The sequence below is a fragment of the Henckelia pumila genome, chromosome 1 (genome assembly GCF_033568475.1).
Source record: "Henckelia pumila isolate YLH828 chromosome 1, ASM3356847v2, whole genome shotgun sequence".
Classification (NCBI taxonomy): Eukaryota; Viridiplantae; Streptophyta; class Magnoliopsida; order Lamiales; family Gesneriaceae; genus Henckelia; species Henckelia pumila.
In genome coordinates this window covers 63,748,345-63,770,445 of record NC_133120.1, presented here as the reverse complement: position 1 = coordinate 63,770,445, position 22,101 = coordinate 63,748,345, and the positions used below count along the sequence as shown (strand labels likewise).

General features: G+C 37.4%; 1 protein-coding gene across 1 annotated transcript; it reads right to left on the bottom strand.

Moving 5' to 3' along the window:
* Nucleotides 1–7,060: 7,060 nt before the first annotated feature.
* On the bottom strand, nucleotides 7,061–16,557 carry LOC140863683 (uncharacterized). Its single transcript, XM_073267281.1, has 4 exons — nucleotides 16,242–16,557; nucleotides 15,770–16,182; nucleotides 15,083–15,676; nucleotides 7,061–7,240 (listed from the first exon to the last, which is right to left on the bottom strand). The coding sequence occupies exons 1-4, from the start codon at nucleotides 16,555–16,557 to the stop codon at nucleotides 7,061–7,063; spliced, it is 1,503 nt and encodes a 500-aa protein (XP_073123382.1).
* Nucleotides 16,558–22,101: the final 5,544 nt, after the last annotated feature.

Genomic DNA, 22,101 nt, shown 5'->3' with positions numbered 1-22,101 from the left:
CCTTAGCTTTAATAGCTTTATCCGATCTTCGAAGAGAACTTTTCAAGAGTTGCTCAAATCCATATATCGTTTGAAAGACGCTACCTGATACAAGGATTTGAGAAGTCTTAAGTCCTCGAGCGACTAAGACAATCATCATCACCATATGAAGAAAAGTTTGATAAGAGCTTTAAATCTTATCACTGTGAATCTAGGAGTTCCATATGAGGCGTGGGATAAGTCCTAACTTGGATCGGGTGTATTGCAAGATGTTGTAATAACCAAAGTATTCTAGTGAATCCTTCCGAGGTGGAAGAAGGGGTGACGTAGGAGATTGAGCTCCGAAAATCCAAGAAACATATCTGTGTCTACTTATGTTATTGCATTGCATCATTCCATGGATATCATCTAGCATGTTGAGAGCTATTTTCACACTAATCATAGTTGTTCTTATATTTCTAGCAGACTAAAAGAAAACCGGTCGAGTGAACTAACATTTACTCAACCATATTGCATTAGATTTTAAAGACTATCAATATTGTGTATTCACCCCCCTCTACACACTATATCGATCCCCAAAAAGTGGTATCAGAGCGGGTTTTTATATTTAGCTACTGATATTCATCATGACTTCTTTAAATAAAATTCCTATGTTCTCTAAAGAAGATTATGATGACTGGAAAATTCGTATGCAGACACATATTTCTGCTCAAGATGATGATATGTGGTACGTTATCACTGACGGACCCATGAAGATTCTCAAAGTCAACAATGCTGTAGCCATAACTGGAGGAGAATCACAGATGGTCGAGAAACCCAGAATGGAATGGAATAATGACGATAAAAGAAAGCAAATCTCGATAACCTAGCCAAAGATATGATGTACAAGATGCTGGACAAAAATATGTTTAGCAAAATCAAGGCGTGCTCAACTGCCAAAGAAATTTGGGAGAAACTCACTTAATTGTGCGAAGGGAATGACCAAACCAAAGAAAACAAACTCACTGTAGCAATACAGATGTTTGACAATGTCAAGATGAAACCAGGAGAAATAATGACTGAGTTTGATGAAATATTCAGCAATATTATTTGTGAATTAATTGCTCTTGGAAAGATATACACTAATCGTGAAATTGCTTTGAAGGTTATGCGAGCATTACCCAGAGAATGGGATGTCAAGACCATAGCCATGAGCGAATCAAAAGATCTGAACAAGCTAGAGCTTCATGATCTGTTTGCGGATCTCAAAGAATATGAGTTTGAACTTGGAATCCGAACAGAGGAAGAACCATCAGCGTCAAACCCCACCAAGGCACTAACGACAACTATCCTATCTCAACCGATCGAGGATACAACAAAGAAGACAGCTGAACAAATGAGTGGAGAGGCTATGTCTCTCTTTATCAAAAGGTTTGGAAAGTTTATGCATAATAATAAAAAATTTAAACCTTACTACAAACAAGACCATACAGAGGATGGTCCCGCATGCTTTAACTGTGGCAAGCAAGGCCATTTTATTGCAGATTGTACTAAACCCAAGAATGAAGAAATAAAGCAGCACTATGAGAAGAAGAAAGGCAAATAAGCAAGAAGAACATATCGAAAGAAGAAGGATCAAAAGTTACTAGTTGCAGACGAAGGGAAAAGCAAATGGGCTGAAACAGAATCTGACTCAACCGATACAGATAGCTCATCCGACTAAAGCAAGGAAGAGCAAGTTCAATGTCTCATGGCTAACTCCATACATGAAGAAGATGACACTGAGGTATTTGACTTCAACTCATCTGACTTTACACAAGAGAAACTCATTCAGGCACTGAATGAGATGGTCACTGAGTATAAGAAGCTTTCTATATCATTCGAGGAATCAAAAATAGAAAAAACATGTATCATTGATAAATCAAGAGAATCTAGCTGGTCACAGCAAAAAGAATTTGATGGTCTAAGGACTAAGCTAAATCTGTTAGCTACTGAGAATGATAATATGAAACGAGTATTCCAAGCTACTTTATTTGAAAATCAAAAGTTGCTTAAAACAATCAATGCTTGGAATAAGGCTTCTGACTCTTTGGATAAGATACATGAGAGCCAGAAACAAGAAGGTGATAAAACCGGTCTTGGATATGGATCAAATGAATGTACTGGCTCAAAAGAAAATACTCAATCGTACTCTAGTGGGAACAATCCCAATGAAATGAGATTTGTTCGATCTAGTACAATATATGAACACGCTGAACCAGATATAGAAGTTAAACAGCCAAGTCGCTATGGTAAAGGCAAGCACGAAGGACTAGGGTATGTGAAACCTAAGATTCTTAGGAAAGAAGAGACATGGAATAAACCAAGATTGAATGAACAAAGAATGGGAAACCAAACTAAGTTCAAACAATCAAAGTTTGAACCAAGTCAACTCAAGTACAGGAATCATCGGGTGACACATAACCAACACTTCAATTGTAATCCTGTTCAAAAATGATATAGACTGAATAAGACAGATCAGAGGTTCAAACATTACACTGTAAATCCTAGACCACACACAAATTCACATCGTGTACCTCGACCGACTCACTTTGTAAACACTCACACGGGTAAAACCGTTAGAGTAATTCAGGTGTGGGTTCCAAAAGGTCTAATCCAATTTGGACCTAAATAGATAAGGGTACCATGGTTGTACATTCTTAATACAGGTACTATCAGTAAAATCAGTCGAGAAGAATAGTGCAACAGAAAGGTCAACGTGGTATCTTGATAGCGGATGCTCCAGACACATGACTGGAAACAAAGACTTACTATCCGATATCATACATTACAAAGGACCTAAGATTATTTTTGGTGATAACTCAAAGGGTAAGACCATGGGTAAGGGTAAGATTACTCATGGTAACTTTATCATTAATGACGTATTACTCATTGATACCTTATGTTATAATCTGATCAGCATCAGTCAACTATGTGACAATGGTTATATTGTTTAATTTCTTAAACATTCTGGCATGATCAAATCTAGCAACGACGATATTATGCTAACCGAACTAAGAGAACAAAACACGTATAGGCTGAATTGGCAAAGTAAACAACCGATAGTTCCTAATTGTTTTGTTGCTCAGAATGATAAGCAGTGGTTATGGCATAAACGACTTAACCATTTAAATTTCAAGTTCATTAAGCATCTGAGTAAACATGAGTTGATTCTTGGCTTGCCCAAAGGTGATTTTAAAATAGATAGAGTGTGCTCCGCTTGTCAGCAGGGCAAACAGGTGAGAGCCTCTTTTAAAAACAAAGGATGCTCATCTTCTTCCAAGTGCTTGGATCTGTTACATATGGATCTGTTTGGTCCTATACCGATCAGGAACTTAGGGGGAATGAGATATACCTTAGTGATTGTGGATGATTACTCTCGATTTACTTGGATAATTTTCTTATCATCCAAAGATCAAACTGCTACTCACCTGATAAAGATTTTCAAACGTATGCAAAATGAGAAACATACTGGGATAGACAGGATCAGGAGTGATAGACGCACTGAGTTTTTAAACAAAACCCTTGAATCCTATCTAGATGACCAAGGCATCAAGCATGAGTTATCTGCTGCTCGGACCCCACAGCAAAACGGGGTTGCTGAACGAAGAAATCGAACTCTTAAGGAGGCAGCCAGAACTATGATTGCTGATTCCAATGTATCTCAAAGACTCTGGGCAGAAGCAATTAACACAACATGCACTCAAAACAAATCTATGATTAACAAGAGACACAACAAAACACCATATGAGATCTGGAATGGCACAAAACCTGATGTCTCGTATTTAAAGTATTTGGTTGTGTTTGTTATATTCATGATAATGGAAAACATCGTCTGACAGCTTTTGATGCAAAAGCAGATGAAGGCATATTTGTTGGATTTTCCTCAGTCAGCCGAGCTTACAGAGTGTTCAATAAAAGATCACTGACTATAGAGGAATCCATTCATGTTATTTTTGATGAAACTACTGTATGTGCAGAAAAGCTTCAAACTGACATTCAAGATCTAGCCAGCAGGCTGAAGTCAACCGTTCTACAGGATGAAAGTGATAGTGATGATCCTCCTAACACAAGAGATGAGCAAGCAGAAGAGATTATTCAACCCAATGAAGGAGGAGTAGATCACATCAATGACGAACAGATAATCGGAGAGGGTGCTATTGAACCTAACAACGCAATCAGAGATGAGGAAGACACTCAAACAGGCGCAAATCCTCTCGGACAAAATCTTCGGTGGAATAAAAATCATCCACCTTATCTGGTCATTGGTAACCCTACTGCACCTATCGCACACGTAATCAACTGATTGATGAGTTATTGCATGCAACTTTCATTTCACAGCTCGAACCCAAACACATAGATGAAGCATTACAAGATGCTAGCTGGATTGAAGCAATGCAAGAAGAACTAAATCAATTCACTAGAAACAAAGTGTGGAATATAGTCCCTCGACCGAAAAATCAAAACATCATAGGCACCCGATGGGTGTTTTGCAACAATTTGAATGAGGATGGGACAGTGGTAAGAAATAAAGCCCGACTAGTTGCTCAAGGATTCAGACAAGAGGAAGGCATTGAATTCGACGAATCATTCCCTCCAGTAGCAAGGCTTGAGGCTATCAGAATATTTCTTGCCTATGCTGCTTACAAAAACTTCAAAGTATATCAAATGGATGTCAAGTCAGCTTTTCTCAATGGTTTACTTCAAGAAGAAGTATATGTTGAACAACCACCAGGTTTTATCAACTCTTTAACTCCTAATTTTGTTTTTAAGCTTGATAAAGATCTTTATGACTTAAAACAAACACCGCGTGCATGGTATGATACGTTATCACAATTCCTATTAGATCATGCTTTTACTATAGGAACAGTCGATAAGACTCTTTTTAAGTTTGTTAAAGGAGATCACATTTTACTTGTTCAGATATATGTAGATGATATTATATTTGGATCAACTAATCCTTGTCTATGCGAGAAATTTTCTAAGTTGATGCAGGAACAATTTGAAATGAGCATGATGGGAGAATTAAATTTCTTCCTCGGACTGAAAGTCAAGCAGCTGGATAATGGTATCTTCATAAATCAAACTAAGTACACCAAAGAACTTATCAAGAAGTTTGGTATGGAAAATTGTTCTGCCATTTCTACCCCTATGAGTGCTTCTATTAAACTTGACAAAGATGAAGCAGGAGCACCAGTTGAGGTAACTATGTATCGAGGTCTAATCGGTTCATTACTTTATCTTACGGCCAGTAGACCAGATATTATGTTTGCTGAATGCTTGTGTGCAAGATTTCAAGCAGCACCCAAGCAATCGCATTACATCGCAGCCAAGAAGATTATTAAATATCTTAAAGGCACTACAAATGTGGGTCTTTGGTATTCAAAAGACTCATAATTTAACCTTGTTGGCTATTCAGATGCAGATTATGCAGGTTGCAAGATTGATAGAAAAAGCACTAGAGGGTCGTGTCAATTTTTGGGAGATAGACTTATTTCATGGTTCAGTAAGAAGCAAACATCAATTGCCACCTCTACTGCTGAAGCAGAATATCTTGCAGCTGGCAGTTGCTGTGCTCAAATACTATGGATACAACAACAGCTTAGGGACTATGGAATCCAGTCAAATGAAGCTCCCATATTTTGCGACAACACGAGTGCTAGAATCAAATAAATCCTGGATAATCTCCTGATAGTTATACTCATTGCTATGACTGTAAATACAACGAGACTGAGGTAAGTTTTCCTAAAATGCCAAACTGGAACAAAAAATCCTTCCAAAGTACACTGGCATAAGGTCGCACTTACTATATCATCTCGAAACCCGACAGTCATCAGCAATCCTATCATAACTCATCCATGATTCTCTGTTACTATCAACATTCCTATCTGGACCAAAATCACTGGTCAAGGAAAACTCTTTGCAGGGGCAAAACTCAAATCCCGAGTCTGCAAGCATCTAATAATTACATCTTGTTGAATATCAATTCAACTAAACTCTTTGATTAAATCCCGAAATCACAAATCAAAATCGAAACTTATCTACTCAGAACAATTACTTGTCAAGGATAATCTATTTCAAGACTGTTCTAACAATGGGACATCTGTATCCTTAACAGACGATAACTAAATCCTGATACCACACCTGGTATCTATCCAATTTCCAAGCTATACCTTATTGTAACTGTTGCCAAATCTCCAGACTGAGTAGCCTTCCCTATATAGTCCCTGGAGCACAAATGCCTCCAAACATCCTCTGAAGTATGAAAACTTCCAGAGCAATTCTGACTAAGGGTCGCGCCTCCTCACTTCTAGTCCCGGTCACAGTTCACAACTCTTGGTATTACTTAGTCTGACATCCTGATGAAAATCCATCATCACACGGTAGCCACCTAATGAGATCAAAACAACCAATTGCTCTAAGGAAACCCGCTAGATCAAACACTCATGCCTCCTGATGAATCACATCATCCCTGACAAACGCTTGGTTTACTAGAATATTCTAAGTAAAACATCTAGAACTATTCATTTGAAACATGCAAAGACCCAAGTATTCATTTGAACAAATGATCAGTCTTTTATTCAATAAAACCAAGATAATCTCAAATATTACAAAACTTGAACCACCAATCCAGGTTCTAATACAATCTTTATTTTAATCACATTTAATACATAACTTAATCAAAAGAGTACACTGAAAAATGTACAATACAACAATAACTGAGTACATCAAATACTGAAATCTTTAATACATCTGATTACAACTGAAATGTTGTTTACAACAAAATACAGTATTTAAACTCCTGCGGAAGTCTTTCATTCCATCTACTGATCTTGAACATGAAGTTTCCTATCTGCCACTCATGTCAGCAGACCTTTTACCTCGCAAGATCTAAAAGAATAAAATCTTGCTAATCTACCGGATCCTTCCAATATTGTTGGGTTCCTTATCTGGTAGATGAGACAAGATTTTCCCGTCAATCTCTCCAACTACTAGTGGAGAGTCTTCCGGGGTGGCTTCCTTGGTCGACGCATAATGGATGACTACATGTCTCACATTCCCTTCAACCCGGAGAATTTCCTAGCGTTGAAAACTGAATATTCTCTTCCAGCTCCATCCTGCTGGGATCTACATAATACGAAACTCTGATGCCGACCTTGGCAATGTTGATCTTGGAAAAGCCTAGATATACTGCTATTCCAATTTTTGATACTGCTATCGTTATTGAATCCAACTTGTAATCCTACAAAGGATAACCCAAAATCAATACTATGTCCCAAAGAATCTTATTGCATGCTCTGATACCATAAATGTAGTGACCCGCACCGTGATCACCTACTAATGAAAGACTTAAGCATGCAATTAAACATAAATAATCTTAATCAGAGTAACTGCGGAATCTTAAAATAAAATAATACCAGGTAAGCAAAACCTAGTGGTCAACCCTGCTATCCAAACTTGGTCACCACCTAAGAAAATAACCGGAAGTGAGTCTAACACGCTCAGTACGAGAGTATGATTATACACTATATCTATGTGCATGTATGTATGTGAACTGGGTACCAAGACACTCAGGTCAAGAAACAAACTCATAGACCGGGCCCAGGGTATATAGCACGCTGTGCCATCGCATCAGGAGGTGGATCCTCTACCCAGTGGATAATGGTGACCTGATACTAGTACATGTGTCCAACCATCATGGTGACCTGACACAAAACTTATGTATCCAACCATCCACAACTCGTAGGGTGAGCGCCATACTACATGATATCTCTAGGAAACAGGCTCAATATGTCCATGTATGCAACATAAAATCATGACATGCTGTATATAAATGCATATAAACATGCAACCACATAATACATGCAAGCACATAATACATGCATACTCAATCTGGATATCTCGAATAATACTTTCGTACCTTACTAAGGCAGATCCTAGAATCTCCCATCTAGGTCCAAGCCTACCATGCAACACTACAACATAAATAACCATGTACTACCTAGCATGCCAAACATCACCTACTAGGCTCTAAAAGCCTTAATTAAACTATAGCCTACTCCCTATCTACTATAGGGAACCAAAGCCATACTTTGTCCATCATCAGCCCGTTGATGTCGCATGCCCCAAAGCCTGGGCATAGCCTAGCTACGACCCCTGGACGCCTCGCCAGAGCTCCGCCGCCTGGCTGCTATTGCGGACACCGTTCGCTATAAAAATACTATTTCCTACTCCAACTCTTAAATAAAGAGTCCCGAAGCCCTTAAAATAGAGCCATTACCGGGAGAGGAGAGAAAATTTGACATTCAAAATGAGAGCCTCGGACCCCTTTTTATGGGCCTGGGATCGGATGGTCCGAACTGGGTTCGAAGGCTCCGATCCTAGCATGAATTCCATGGTTAGAGTGCATTCACCTCAATCTGGCGGGGAGTTCGGACGGTCTGAACTGGGATCGGATGGTCCAAATTGCCACTTGTTCAAGCCACTTTTGACACCTGTACTTTTTTGAGTTCGGATGGTCCGAACTGGTCCGCACGCTCTGAACTGCTTGGGTCCTTCCAAACTTGTTTTGGACCCCCGAAACCCCCAAGACCTACCCTATCATTTTTGGGCGTTCCACATTTGATTTTCCACTTATTTTTATCAAATAATGACTCTTTAAACATGTTTTGACACTTTTAAAATTATATGTCATTTTCTAACATGTTTAAAATCACTTAATCTTGTGGAATTGAACCGGGATACTACAATATCAGTGAAGTATAACCATATTCGATTGATCAATCTATAAAACCAACGTACGTGGCGGCGAGGTTCACCCAACCTTAACACGGGGATTCCCTATGCCTCTTTGCCGCTAATAAGTGCTTTTTGTGTGCATTATTTTATGTCTATTTTGCATGCATTCATATGGACTCATATTGTTTTATGTGTGTTTTTATGTGATTTATTTCTTATATGTGCATTTCACTCTCCGGGTTACTTTGGTAGAAAAATGGATTTTTGAAGAATGAATTACGGAGCAACCATGATTCAAAAATCATTTTTAATTTAGACAGATCAAAATCCGATCTTCACGTTCAAAATGATTTTCAAGATGTTTGAAAGCTGTTGTCCAAATTTCAGCTCGATCGGACAGCTAGATCTTGGATATGAATTTTTCAAAACTGTAGCGCGCTGGACAGAAACTTGCTCACTCGAGCGAGCCTGGGAGATTTTGAAAAAATAAACAGAAGTGTGCTCGCTCGAGCGCAATTTTTTGCCTCTCGAGCGAGACGTCGTGCAGACTCAGAAATTAGAATTTTTGAGAATTAAAAATCTCAACTTTCCGGGCTTTATTTCGTGGGCTTTCAAAGACATATAAATAGGAGAGTTGAGATCAGATTGGGGGGAACGCACACATCAGACAGAGAGGTGGCAACAGGCTGGGAGCAGAGAAGATTTCTACACTTTTTCTTATTTTATTTTTCTTTCTTTATTTTATTTTTGAATTATAGTTTCAATTATTGAGTAATTTGTTTTCAACCAAGACGGCGAGATTGGACCGAAAAATTTTATGTCGAACATGTGGATTTTGATTTGGGATTTTTTATTTCTATCTATATTATTGATTGTTGGATTTATGTTTTGTCTTGTGAATAACCTGATCAATTGTTTTATTGCTTGTTAATTGATTCTGAGTCGACAGAGGAGGAATTAATTTCGATCGCTCCAATAATTGACATATGGTAAAACCGACTAGAAATAGTATTCGGCTTCAGTATGCGGTTTAGGTGAAAACTGAATTATCATAAATATTGAATGTGTTCATGTTTGATTAAAATTATGAAAATTAATCCGTCATAACTTGAATAGGTTTAACATATTCTAGAAATAGACTGTTAAACAAGATAGGATAATTCACCGTGATTTAGATTAAAATTGGATCTTAGATTTTTTCACTTGTTTGCATAAATTGTTCGGTACATGCGTGTGTCTTGGTTGTCTCATTTTAATTCAATTCACCTTTTAGCTATTTTAATTATTATTTATTTTTAGTAACTTTATTTTTATTTAAATCATCTAAACATTTTTATTATTTTGTCTAGATTAAGTAAAATAATTAAATCTTGAGAATTGACTGCAGTCCCTGTGGGATCGATAATTGGACTTATTGTCCATTTATTATTACTTGACCTAGTGCACTTGCTAGTTGATACCGAATTAAACGGTCAAGTTTTTGGCGCGGTTTTCGGGGACTGTTTAGTTAATATTAGGTTAGATTATTTTTTTGAGACTAGACATTTTTTTCTTGCATTTGTTTATTTTTTAATTTTAATTTTAATGTTTCTTACTTGTGAGGTACTTGGAGATGGATCATCGACAGGTGTCACAAGGTTTGGCCAGCAATACTCGATGCCATGATTTTTTGAATTACACTCTAGTGAAAATTTTTTATGGTGGATTGGATGAGATAACAAGAAGTTGGTTGGATTATGGAGCTTTGGCAACTGGCAGCCATTTGTTCAGAAAAGATGATAACAGTGCGATTCCCTTGTTAAATGATATGGCAGATTTTTACTACCATTGGTATTGTGATCCTTCACTGCAGGGTTGGATTCACCAATATCCTTCAGAATTCAACCCCAAAAATTTTGTGAACCAACCACCCGAGTATCAAGAAGAGTGTATCGGGAATTTTGAAGATCATGTGGCTCAGTTGGAGAACATTTTGCGACATCAGACAGAGATAAATAAGTTCTTAGAAAGCCGCATCAGCTCTTTGAGTCTTTTGGATGAACATATTATGAGCTTTATAGAACCATGTTCTGAAATCTGTCAAGAGAATGAAGTAATTGAGCTAGAGCATGAGGAAATAATTTTTGAGGAATCTTCTTGTGAGGATGAGCCAAAAGTGACCGTGGAGGAGGAAGAAATATGCAAGGCGAAAGATTTGACCTCATCAATGGTCTTTACATGCACACCATTAGAAGATCCGTTCTTGCCATTGGCGCCAACTCCATAGTATTCCATCCTCTATGAGCTTTAGTCTAGATTCGGAGTCTCCTTCTATACTAATCAGTTCATGCTGAGTATTGATGGACCGACAAGCTTCCCATGTCAATATCACGCCAATCTTGAGGGCATAAGAAGTCAAGACCCATACGTATAGTCGTATGATTCTTACTATGGACGGCAGCCGCTCTTTGATGGTTGCTTCTGCATAGTCGGGCTATAGACTATAACTTTAGCGCTGACTGGGAGGCAACCCAGTGTTCTCTTTTCATTATTTTTTTATTGTTATTTTTCTTTTTATTATCTTTTGCTAATCCAATGCCTTACCCGTCGCCTTTATATGTGCAGTATATTGCCCCGCCACCAGAAGTTGTTGTTGGAATTTTACTAAGGAAGAAGAGGACGAAGCATAAACCAGGGGAGTGTTATTTTTGTTTTCATTGTGTTTTTGTTCGTCTGGATTTGTTTGTTCGTTTTTCCATTCTGTTCATTGTTTCTAGAGCATTGAGGGGAATGCTTTGGATAATTATGGGGGGTAGTTTAGTTTTGCATCGTTTATCATTTTGTTGCATCCATATTGTTTAGTTAAATGCATATAGTTCGCATTCGTGTATTATGTTTTTGTGTTCATTTCATATGTCATCGTGTTGCATTTGTTTTAGTGTTTGTTTCGTGTGCATAAGTAGGATGATGATTGATTGCCTATGATGATGAACTTGATGTGAAAAATATTATTTTTGTGAAAATTTTTGCTCTTGATTGGACATGAGAAACCGTAGATTGAGTAGTGAATAATTTTAAAAACACATGTTAGACCAGTGAAGTGTAGCGATATAATTGATGATGTTTGTGTCTGTTTGACCATTGCACAACAATATGTGTTTGTTGATCTTGATTGTGTTCTTTAAGCTTCAATGATTGTCTAACATTGCACTTATGATCTTGGGCGCACCAAAATTTTTGAAAAATTAAAATTGACAAACTTTTTGAAAAAAAAAAATCACCTCCATCTGTGTTGTGGAATAGGAATTGAAATCCTAATCACCGTTCCATAGCTAAGTTTGCGGGGTCAATGGGATTGTATCTCCATACGGGCTACAGACGAGGGGATTGAAATTCTAATCCTATCAAAGTTATAGCTATGTTTGCGGGTAATTATTGGGGTTTAAGATAATCGGGTGTAAAATCCGGAGGTGTGTAAAATATCTCAAGGGAGTTGTGTTTGTTATAAATTGTTGGGGGGAAGGGACACTTGATTGTGAAACTTGCACTAATTTGTCATAGGTCACTAAGCAGTCTTGAAACTGATTCTTTTGAAGTTGCATGTAACTGGAATAACATGGCACACACACACGTTCACGTTCGACTGATGGTCTATTATGGAAAATCGAGAGTGCTCGTAATTTTGCTATGTATGCTGGCACTTCTCTGAGGCTGTGATGTTCATGATTCATTCTTGCTTATGATTATGTTTGCTGGTAGTGCTTAATCGTGTCACGCCCAAATTACCCGACTCAATCAGATAAACAAAATACGTAGTAGTGTGAGTAGGGATCGTTTCCACGAGTAAAGAGAAATTTAATGTGTTCTAAAATAAAAGAAAGGGGATTTTGAGTTTTTAAATTAACTACTGAAAATTTAAGCAAATTAAAATTCAAGTTTATCACTAACATGCAAGATTAAAATTATGACGAAGAAATCAATGAGAAACAAGCCTTGGTATCGGTCGACTACACCCTTGATATCATTCATTAAATCATCGATTACCTAAAAATAATTAATCATATCAAATAATCATCATTGAAAATTAAATTCTTGTTTCACCTTAATCTTAGTTAATTAGACACCAGCGTTCTAGATTACCAATAAATTAATCCAGATACCAGCGATCTAGATTTAAATTTAAGGTAGCATTCACATGAGTAAAACTGATGAATCTAGATAACACAAATACCAGCGATTGTATTTAATCTAGTCAATTGTTGTTCCTACGATTTAACAAATTCACCAGCGGAAAATATTAAACGCAGTTGCTTCACAAGTTAGATAGTTCAAACAATTTCGGATTTGAATTCTAATTTAGTAGTAGATTGTATAATGAAATCCTAAGATTGCCAATCCGAAAATCTCATACACAAGCATAACAATCAATCCAAAACAACTTTTGATACTCAATAATAATCAAACACTGAAAATCAAAATCTCATGAATAAACTAAATCAAGGGTTCTTCTTCCTCAACCAAGTTCTAAAACTTAGCCAAAAATATTCATGAATTCTACAGAAAAATTCATTAAAGAAAAATTAAATCTAAGAAAAGTGAGAAGAAACCTAGCCGCCAAGAGAGTTCTTTTGTTTCTATGTCGTCTAAAGATCTTCAGAATGATTCCCAGCCTCTAAGATTCAAAAATATATAATTTAATTAAGGCTAGAGTCCTTAAAAATAAAAATTCATAATTTAAAGATTTATTCCCGAACAGCCCGTCTCGCTCGATCGGTAAAGATTGATTGATCGAGCGAGAGAAAATCTTGGACCCTACTGTTTTCATTCTTCATACGGCCGCTCTATCGGTTGAAGTCTGTAGATCGAGCGACCAAGCTTTCTGCCTTAATAAATTGTTTGCACATCAAACTAGCGCAAACGCGCCTCTTCATCCTCAATAGCACATCATGTTGTGAAAACAACATGTGCAAATGCGCTTGTCAATCCTTATCTGCACTACTTGTTGTGCAAACGCACATGATTCTTACTTATGTGCACTACTTGTTGTGCAAACAACATGTGCAAATGCCATCCAAGCCTTCATCTGCGATCCATTCTTCTTCCTTACTCATTTCCTTTCCTAAATCAAACCAAAAAAATTCATTAGTAACTATACAATGAATTTAATCAACGCAACTCTTCTAATCACACCAACTAACACTCATAAATATAGGAAAATATCATCACATCAAACTCCTCCATGCTTAATTGTTGCTCGCCTTTGAGCAACAAAAAACCAAAAATAAGTTCGAGCTCATGATCCATAACAAAAATAACCATGATTTACACATTTGTGCCTCAGGAATTAACTCAATTCATGATCAAGAAAGGCGTTAAAATTCTAACATCGGAACAAGTTCAATATCCAGACATTTCAACTAGATATATAGCCCCGAACGTGTGTGTGTGTGTGTGTATGGTCATTAGCAAGTGTCATGCACACTTCATAGATCCATTCAATGCAAAACCTCACAATAGCTCAAGTTGCACACCAACAAATCAAATTAAACCATTGAGAAGTTTTATAGTCTTTTCACTTGTCCGAGTAATTGCACCCGGTTATCCTCAACTCCATATATTCTCCTCCATATTTAGCTTTTGGAATTTGCAGGGCTAGAATTTCAATCCTCATTCCAATTCCTCCCTTCACCTTACAAATTCCATTCTTTGATCTTTTTCTTTATTTTTTTTCGATTAAGCTCAAAAGGGAGGTTGATAGGCTAGCGACTTCCTAAGACTATCACAAGGCTCACATGACCTTCACTATGTCATATACAATTCACAAGCCATGATTCATGTGTGCTAAATAATATTCAAGAACCATATCAAAGTCAAATTTGCATTGGAGATCAAAGTGTTCCAAGGTTAGCAAATCATCTATTTTCAAAATCATGCATGTCATCAATTAGATATAATCTGGGCTAGTGAATTTCAACAGTCAAATTCATCACAAACTATGAGCTCTAAAAATTTTTTTTTTTCAAAAACACGGCTAAATTCTCTCAATGACTGGCTAAGTCCTCTCCCCCATACTTAAAATCTTACATTGTACCCAATGTAAGTAAAACTGCAAAACAAAAATAAATAAAAAACCTAATAATGAAAAGAAAAACTCCCCTTGGGTTGCCTCCCAAGCAGCGCCTCTATTTACAATTGTCGGCCCGACTGTATGTTTCAGATCCTCATGGAGGTTCATATCTAGTTCCCTTGTCCACCTTCACCCACTTGAACAGTTTTGCAGTTATTTTCTGTCTATGCTTATTCTGCTTTGATTTCTTGGGTATTTATTTTTCTCGATCTGGAGGCATTTTGTCTCAATTTTAGGTACCTGCAAATCAGAGATAAAAATTTCAGCAATAGAATTTTTAGCAGGTTGTGCCATTTCTTCTTTCAGCTCACTCTTCTTCACAACTATCTTGTGTTCTTTTGACAAGTACTCATTAACATCAAGATTATTAACAACAATTTCACAACCAGGAATTTTCAGGGTATCAAAAATATGAAACTTAACAATCTCCCCATAAAATTTCATAGTAAGAGTACTATTATTGACATCTATAATAGACTTTGAAGTTTTCAAAAATGGTTTTCCTAGCAAAATTGGACAATTCAGATCATTGTTATTCATATCAATCACATAAAAATCAGCAGGAAAAACCAATTTATCAACTTGCACAAGAACATCCTCTACCACTCCTCTAGGAAAAATAGTAGATTTATCAGCCATCTGAACAACAATTGTAGTCTCATTCAAGGGCCCTAGCTTTAAGGAGGCATAAACAGAATATGACATGACATTAATCGACGCTCCTAAGTCTAGCATGGTTGTATCAAGCTGAATATATCCTATCTTAAAAGGAATCGAAAACATACCTGGATCCTTGCATTTTGTAAGTATTTTTCTTTGTATCACAGCAGAAACCTGTTCTCCCAATTCAACTCTCTGACATCCCATCAGTTTTTGTTTCCTTTTCACAGTACATAATTCTTTTAAAAATTTAGCATAGCGAGGTACTTGTTTGATAGCATCTAACAAGGAAATATTGACCTCACATCTACGAAAAATTTCATATAACCCCTTAATGCTCTCATCCTTCCTAGACTCTTTCAATGCTAAGGGAAAAGGGGCTATAGGTTTATACTCAGAAAGAGGAGGAAACATAGCTCTCGGTGCCTCTTTGTTATTAAGCTCAGTCTCTTCCAGCTTGGATTCCTCCACCTCTTCGTTTTCTATCGGCTTTTTCACCACTTCTTCATGAACCTTCAACTCTCTTCCACTCTTTAAGGTGATTGCACTCACATTCTCTTTTGGATTCATCATTGTCTGTGATGGTAATCTGCTAGAATTTTGTGTCTCCAACCTGTTTATTGTTGTTGCCAACTGCCCCCCACTTGAGTTTTCAAGTGTTGGATACTTGCTCTCGTTTCCTGTTGAAAAGTTACAGTATTAGTAGCAAGATCCTTAACGATGTTTTCTAGAAACTCACCAGGCGCAGGAATTTGCGGACGCTGCTGTCGTGGATGATATGGTGGCTTGTAAGCTTGATTTTGCGGTGGTGCCTGAGGTGCAGGCTGGTTCATCAAAGGATTGTAATATCTAAGGTTTGGATGATCCTTCCAACCTGGATTGAATGTATTCGAATAAGGATCATAATTTCTCTGTTGTGGTGTCCCAGGAAATCCTCCAGCTGCATTGACTTGTGCGCTCGTTTCCTCTTGAAGCGTGGGACACATGTCAGTTTCATGTCCCAACGCAGTGCAAATTCCGCAAACCTTCACATTTTGTCCATTCCCTACAGTCATTTGACGCACAAGAGATGTCAATTCAATCAATTGTTTCTCGAGAGAAGAGACATTTACCTCGCTATTTTTCCTTGGTGCATGATCATTCCTGTTGGTGCCAAATTGTTGAGAATTGGGGACATTACTCGACTAATATGACCTTAATATAAATGCGGAAAAGAGCATTTTCGAAATATGTATGCATATATCAAGCCTCAGTTAAAACATTTTAAATATTTTACAAACCAAATCAAGACAATTTGAAACATAAAACTTGTTTTCTTCACTTCAAACATAACAACATTTAGTTTTATTAAACTTCAACACAAACACGCTCATGCATATCCCGCCGGCTCGACTCTTGGCTTTTCCTCATGTCCGACATCAAACTCATCGATGTATGCATAGTTGTCATCCTCATTACCTGCACCATTCAAGCATAGTGAGTCTAAAGACTCAACAAGAATATGCAATAAAAAACATGTGTTTTAAAATTTCTTTTAAATATAATATGACGTAATATAAACATGAACATGAACATAAAATTATTCTTAATTGATTAATTATGTGAAATTTGTGGCAACCATCTGATAGGCCTGTTCTCATCATTCATGTTGATCAAGTAATTGGAAAAGCCCCTTCGGAGCTTATCCCGAAGTGCCAGTGCCGTGTCTTTCCATCGCTTAACTCATAATTGGAAAGGCCTCTCCGGAGCTTATCCCGAAGTACCAGTCCCGTAGATTTGGAAAGGTCCCTCCGGCGCCCATCCCGAAGTACCATTCCCGTATTTGCCACCACAAAGACACATAAGACATCAAAATCCTTTATGATTCATCATACATCATTCATCCTATCATTCCATCATCTTTTCATTGTGTTATCATAACATGTCATTCATTGCGAAGCATCATTAAAACATCATAAGTTTCGTCTTAACTTTTGTGTCATGAATATAAAACTTTACTTGATAACTTTATGCATGTCATATATGATTAAAAATCATACTCTCATATTGAACATAGGTTTCATGAATGAAACTTAGACATGTACGTGTATCACATAACGTAATCGATCCACGTAAGTTGTTCTTTTCGTTCTTGTCATAAAACATAAAACTTTTTGCATAAAAACTCTTAAATATACTTAAAACACCTTCACACATCATAAACATGCATTTATAACTTAAAACCATGCATGAAAACATTTTGGGACAGAAACATCCTCGCTCGAGCGGAACTAACTCGCGCTCGAGTGAGACCCATTCTGGAGTGGCATTTTGCAGGCGATGAAACTCTATTTTTAAATCGTAATTTGGAAAAGTGGAAAACATGAAAGTTATAGCTCTTGATCTTGGCTTTCGAATTCAGTAAACCTAACCTCAATTGGAGTTTTCAATAAAAAAATTATGCTCATTCTCCTTAGATGTGTCACTGCAAGGAATTCAAACCACTTGACACACTTCGGGGCGCTTTTGGCCAATCTTTCAGAATGATTTTGACAAAACTCAAAGCATAAAAGTTGTAGATTAATAAGTTAGTTTTCAAATAATTTAAGTAGACCATATCATTTGAATCAGTACACTAATTTTTATACTCAAAATCATATCAAGTATCGGTAATTCGGTGCCATCAAACACAACTTCAACACTTCAAACTTCAAACATAAACTTCTTTTACCCAAAATTCTAACTAAATAAATCATCAAAACTCATTTATTGTAATTGAACATGGTTTAACTTACTTCAAAACACTAAAATCTCAAAAGAACATGAATCTCTTGAATCAACTCAAGAACTTGACAAGAACGACTTATGTTTCACGATTTCATACTATCACATAACATGCTCTTCAAACCATTAAAATATCAAAACATCATGGTCTTGAAATTATTGAAAATCATGCATACATATCTCGACATACATATTTTCATATCAAAATAAATATATTTTGAATGGTGGTTTCAAAACCTTTATAACACTTGCCTTGAAATGAAGACGGAGTTGATTCGGATTCTTTGCAACGAGCTAACCACACCAAGAACGAGATTTGGAACTTTGTCTTGTGACTATCTTCAAGAACCATGAAGGTTCAATAAAGAAACAAGAAGGAGAAAATGATAGAATGGAGAGAAGGGAGAAGGAATCGTGTAGAGGATAGGGTAGAAGTGAGAGTCAAAGGAACAAGGGGACATGAGAAGTAATGGGGTGGGGAACCGTGTAGATAGATAGGATAATGATCATTAAATACATAATGTGTGTTCATCTCTAAAATGCATTCAGTCACCCGTCCCGACTCGTCTGATAAAAATACTATCCCCCGACTCATACATAATAAGCATATCAATATTATACTTAAAACTCTCATAAAATGTACTCTATCACCTCGTTCATTGGTTAGCCTCGTTCCGTGAGTCCAGAATCAAACTCTGTCTGAAACCGTAAACTTACTCAAAATTGTTAAAATAAAATATATGTAGACATGAAATCATATTCATAATTCATAACTTAAAAATAATTTAAACTCACAACATCATAAAAATCATCTTAAAAGCATCATGAGCGATTTAGTGGATTTTTTTTTTGACCTTACAACTCTACCCTCCTTAAAAGAATTTCGTCCTCGAAATTTGACTTACCAAACAGTTTTGGATAATGATTATGCATGTCTTGCTCGGTTACCCATGTTGCATCTTCAACTAGTTGATTGCGCCACAAGACCTTAACCATTTTGATCTCTTTGTTTCTCAACTTCCGGACTCGCTTATCCAAAATTTGAATAGGAGTCTTTCATAGGACAAGTCGGGCGTCCATTGAACTGGCTCGTGGTGAATGATGTGGGAAGGATTTGCGATGTACTTCCTCAGCATTGAGATATGGAAAACGTTGTGCACTCCTTCCAGATTCGGAGGTAAAGCTACTCGGTAAGCTCTTGCTCCAACCTTGTCTAGGATTTTGAAAGGTCCTATATATCTTGGGTTCAGCTTCCCTTTCTTCCCAAATCTCAAGACTCCTTTCCAAGGTGACACCTTCAAAAACACGTGATCACCTACATGGAATTCCAAATCCCTACGCCTTTGATCGTCATAGATTTTCTGACAACTCTGTGCTGTCAACATCCTATCCTTGATTTTTGCTATCATGTTGACTGTCTGCTGCACTATTTCTGGTCCTAAAACAGCTCTTTCTCCCACTTCATCCCAATTCAATGGAGTCCTACATTTCCTCCCATACAAAGACTCGTAAGGAGCCATCCCAGTAGTGGTTTGATAACTATTGTTGTAGGTGAAATCCACTAAAGGCAACTTTGATTCCCAATTTCCTCCAAAGTCAATCATGCAAGCCCTAAGTAAATCCTCCAGTATCTGAATCACTCGCTCAGATTGTCCATCTGTCTGCGGATGAAAAGTTGTACTGAAGGCTAGATTTGTTCTCAATCCATGATGTAGACTCTTCCAAAAGTTCGAAGTGAACCTGGGATCCCTGTCAGATACTATCCTTGCTGGAACTCCATGCAATCTGACTACCTCTTGAATATACAACTCTGCATATTGGTTCATCGAGAAGTTGTTTCTGATTGGTAGGAAATGAGCTGACTTTGTCAATCTGTCAAATATCACCCATATTGAATTCATTTTCCGTGGTGTAATTGGCAATCCAACCATGAAGTTCATAGTGACATCTTCCCATTTCCATGTAGGAATGGGTAATGGTTTCAGAAGTCCTGTTGGTCTTTGATGTTCAACTTTCACCTGTTGACAAGTCAAACATTCGTTAACAAACTTAACGATGTCTTTATTCATACCTGGCCACCAGTATAGTTTCTGTAAATCCTTGAACATCTTTGTACTTCCTGGGTGAATAGAATATGGTACAGTGTGAGCCTCAGTCATCACCTCTTCCCTCAGTGAATCTACTGCTGGTACCCACATTCGCCCTTTGTGATGTACGATCTCATCCTTCACTGTATACAATGCACCACCTTTGGCTTCATCTTTATGTTTCCAAGTTAGCACTTGCTGGTCTGAAGACTGACCTGTTCGAATCTTGTCGAGCAAACTTGGAACCATTGTTAAAGTTGATATGGCACAAACCTCCTTCGATTCAATCACTTCCAATCTGAGTCGTTCAAAATCTGCAATCAAATCCTGTTGAGTTGTCATTCTGTTCAAAGTCGCAAATTTACGACTCAAAGCATCAACTACTACATTAGCTTTACCCGGATGATAGCTAATGTCACAATCATAATATTTCACCAATTCGAGCCATCTTCTTTGTCTCATGTTCAACTTCTTCTGAGTGAAGAAGTATTTCATGCTCTTATGATCGGTGAAAATCTGGCACTTCTCACCATACAGATAATGTCTCCACAGTTTCAATGCGAAGACAAATGCTGCCAATTCAAGGTCGTGGGTAGGGTAATTCTTTTCATGAATTTTCAGTTGTCGTGAAGCATATGCTATTACATTTCCATCTTGCATCAAAACAGCTCCTAATCTAAACTTGGAAGCATCTGTATAAATTACGAATCGACCTGAGCCTTCTGGTATGGCTAGCACTAGTGTTGTCATCAACTTTTCCTTCAACTCCAGAAAGCCTTTCTCACACTGATCAGACCATTCAAACTTCGCACTTTTGCGAGTTAATGACGTTAGTGGCAGCGCTATCTTGGAGAAATCCTGAATGAGTCTCTTATAGTAGCCCGCTAATCCCAAGAAACTCCGTATCTCTGTAGCATTCTTTGGAGTAACCCAATTTTTAATTGCCTCTATTTTTTACGGATCAACCTCTATTCCCTTCGCTGAAACTAAGTGTCCCAAAAATTCAATCTGTTCAAGCCAAAATTCACACTTACTGAACTTAGAAAATAACTGTTTCTCTTTCAAAATTTGCAAAACCGTAGTTAGATGATGGTGATGCTCTTCTAAACTATGAGAGTAGATCAGGATGTCAACTATGAATATTATGACAAAGTGATCCAAAAAAGGCTGGAACACTCTGTTCATAAGATCCATGAATATTGCCGGTGCATTGGTAACTCCAAACGGAATTACTAAGAACTCGTAATGGCCATAACAAGTTCTAAAAGCCGTTTTCTAAACATCTCCCTCTTTAGCCTTCAACTGGTGGTAGCCCAATCTCAAATAGATCTTAGAGAACACCACTGCCCCTTGCAACTGATCAAACAAATCATCAATTCTCGGCAATGGATATTTGTTCTTCACCATTACACGGTTCAATTCTCTATAATCAATGCCTAACCTCATTGAACCATCTTTCTTCTTGACAAATAACACCGGTGCACCCCAAGGCGATACACTTGGTCTGATGAATCCTTTATCGAGTAGCTCTTGTAACTGCTCCTTCGATTCTTTCATTTCTGTTAGTGCTAACATGTACGGTGCTTTGGAAACTGGTTGGGTTCCGGGCATCAACTCAATCCCAAATTCTACCTCCCTAGCTGGAGGTAATCTTGCAATATCCTTAGGGAATATTTCCGGGAAATCTCTCACTACCTCAACTTCTTCAAGTTTCGGTCGGGGCATTTCTTGATCACAATTAATATTTTC

Bases quoted from the DNA above. Each gene is read 5' to 3' on its own strand.
- LOC140863683 (XM_073267281.1), bottom strand. From the start codon at position 16,557: ATGACTGTAGGGAATGGACAAAATGTGAAGGTTTGCGGAATTTGCACT. The intron at 15,677-15,769 runs GTACCTCGCTAT...TTGGGAGAACAG, and splicing joins TGTTAGATGCTATCAAACAA to GTTTCTGCTGTGATACAAAG. The intron at 7,241-15,082 runs GTACCTAAAATT...TATCCTTTGTAG, and splicing joins TTTTTATCTCTGATTTGCAG to GATTACAAGTTGGATTCAAT.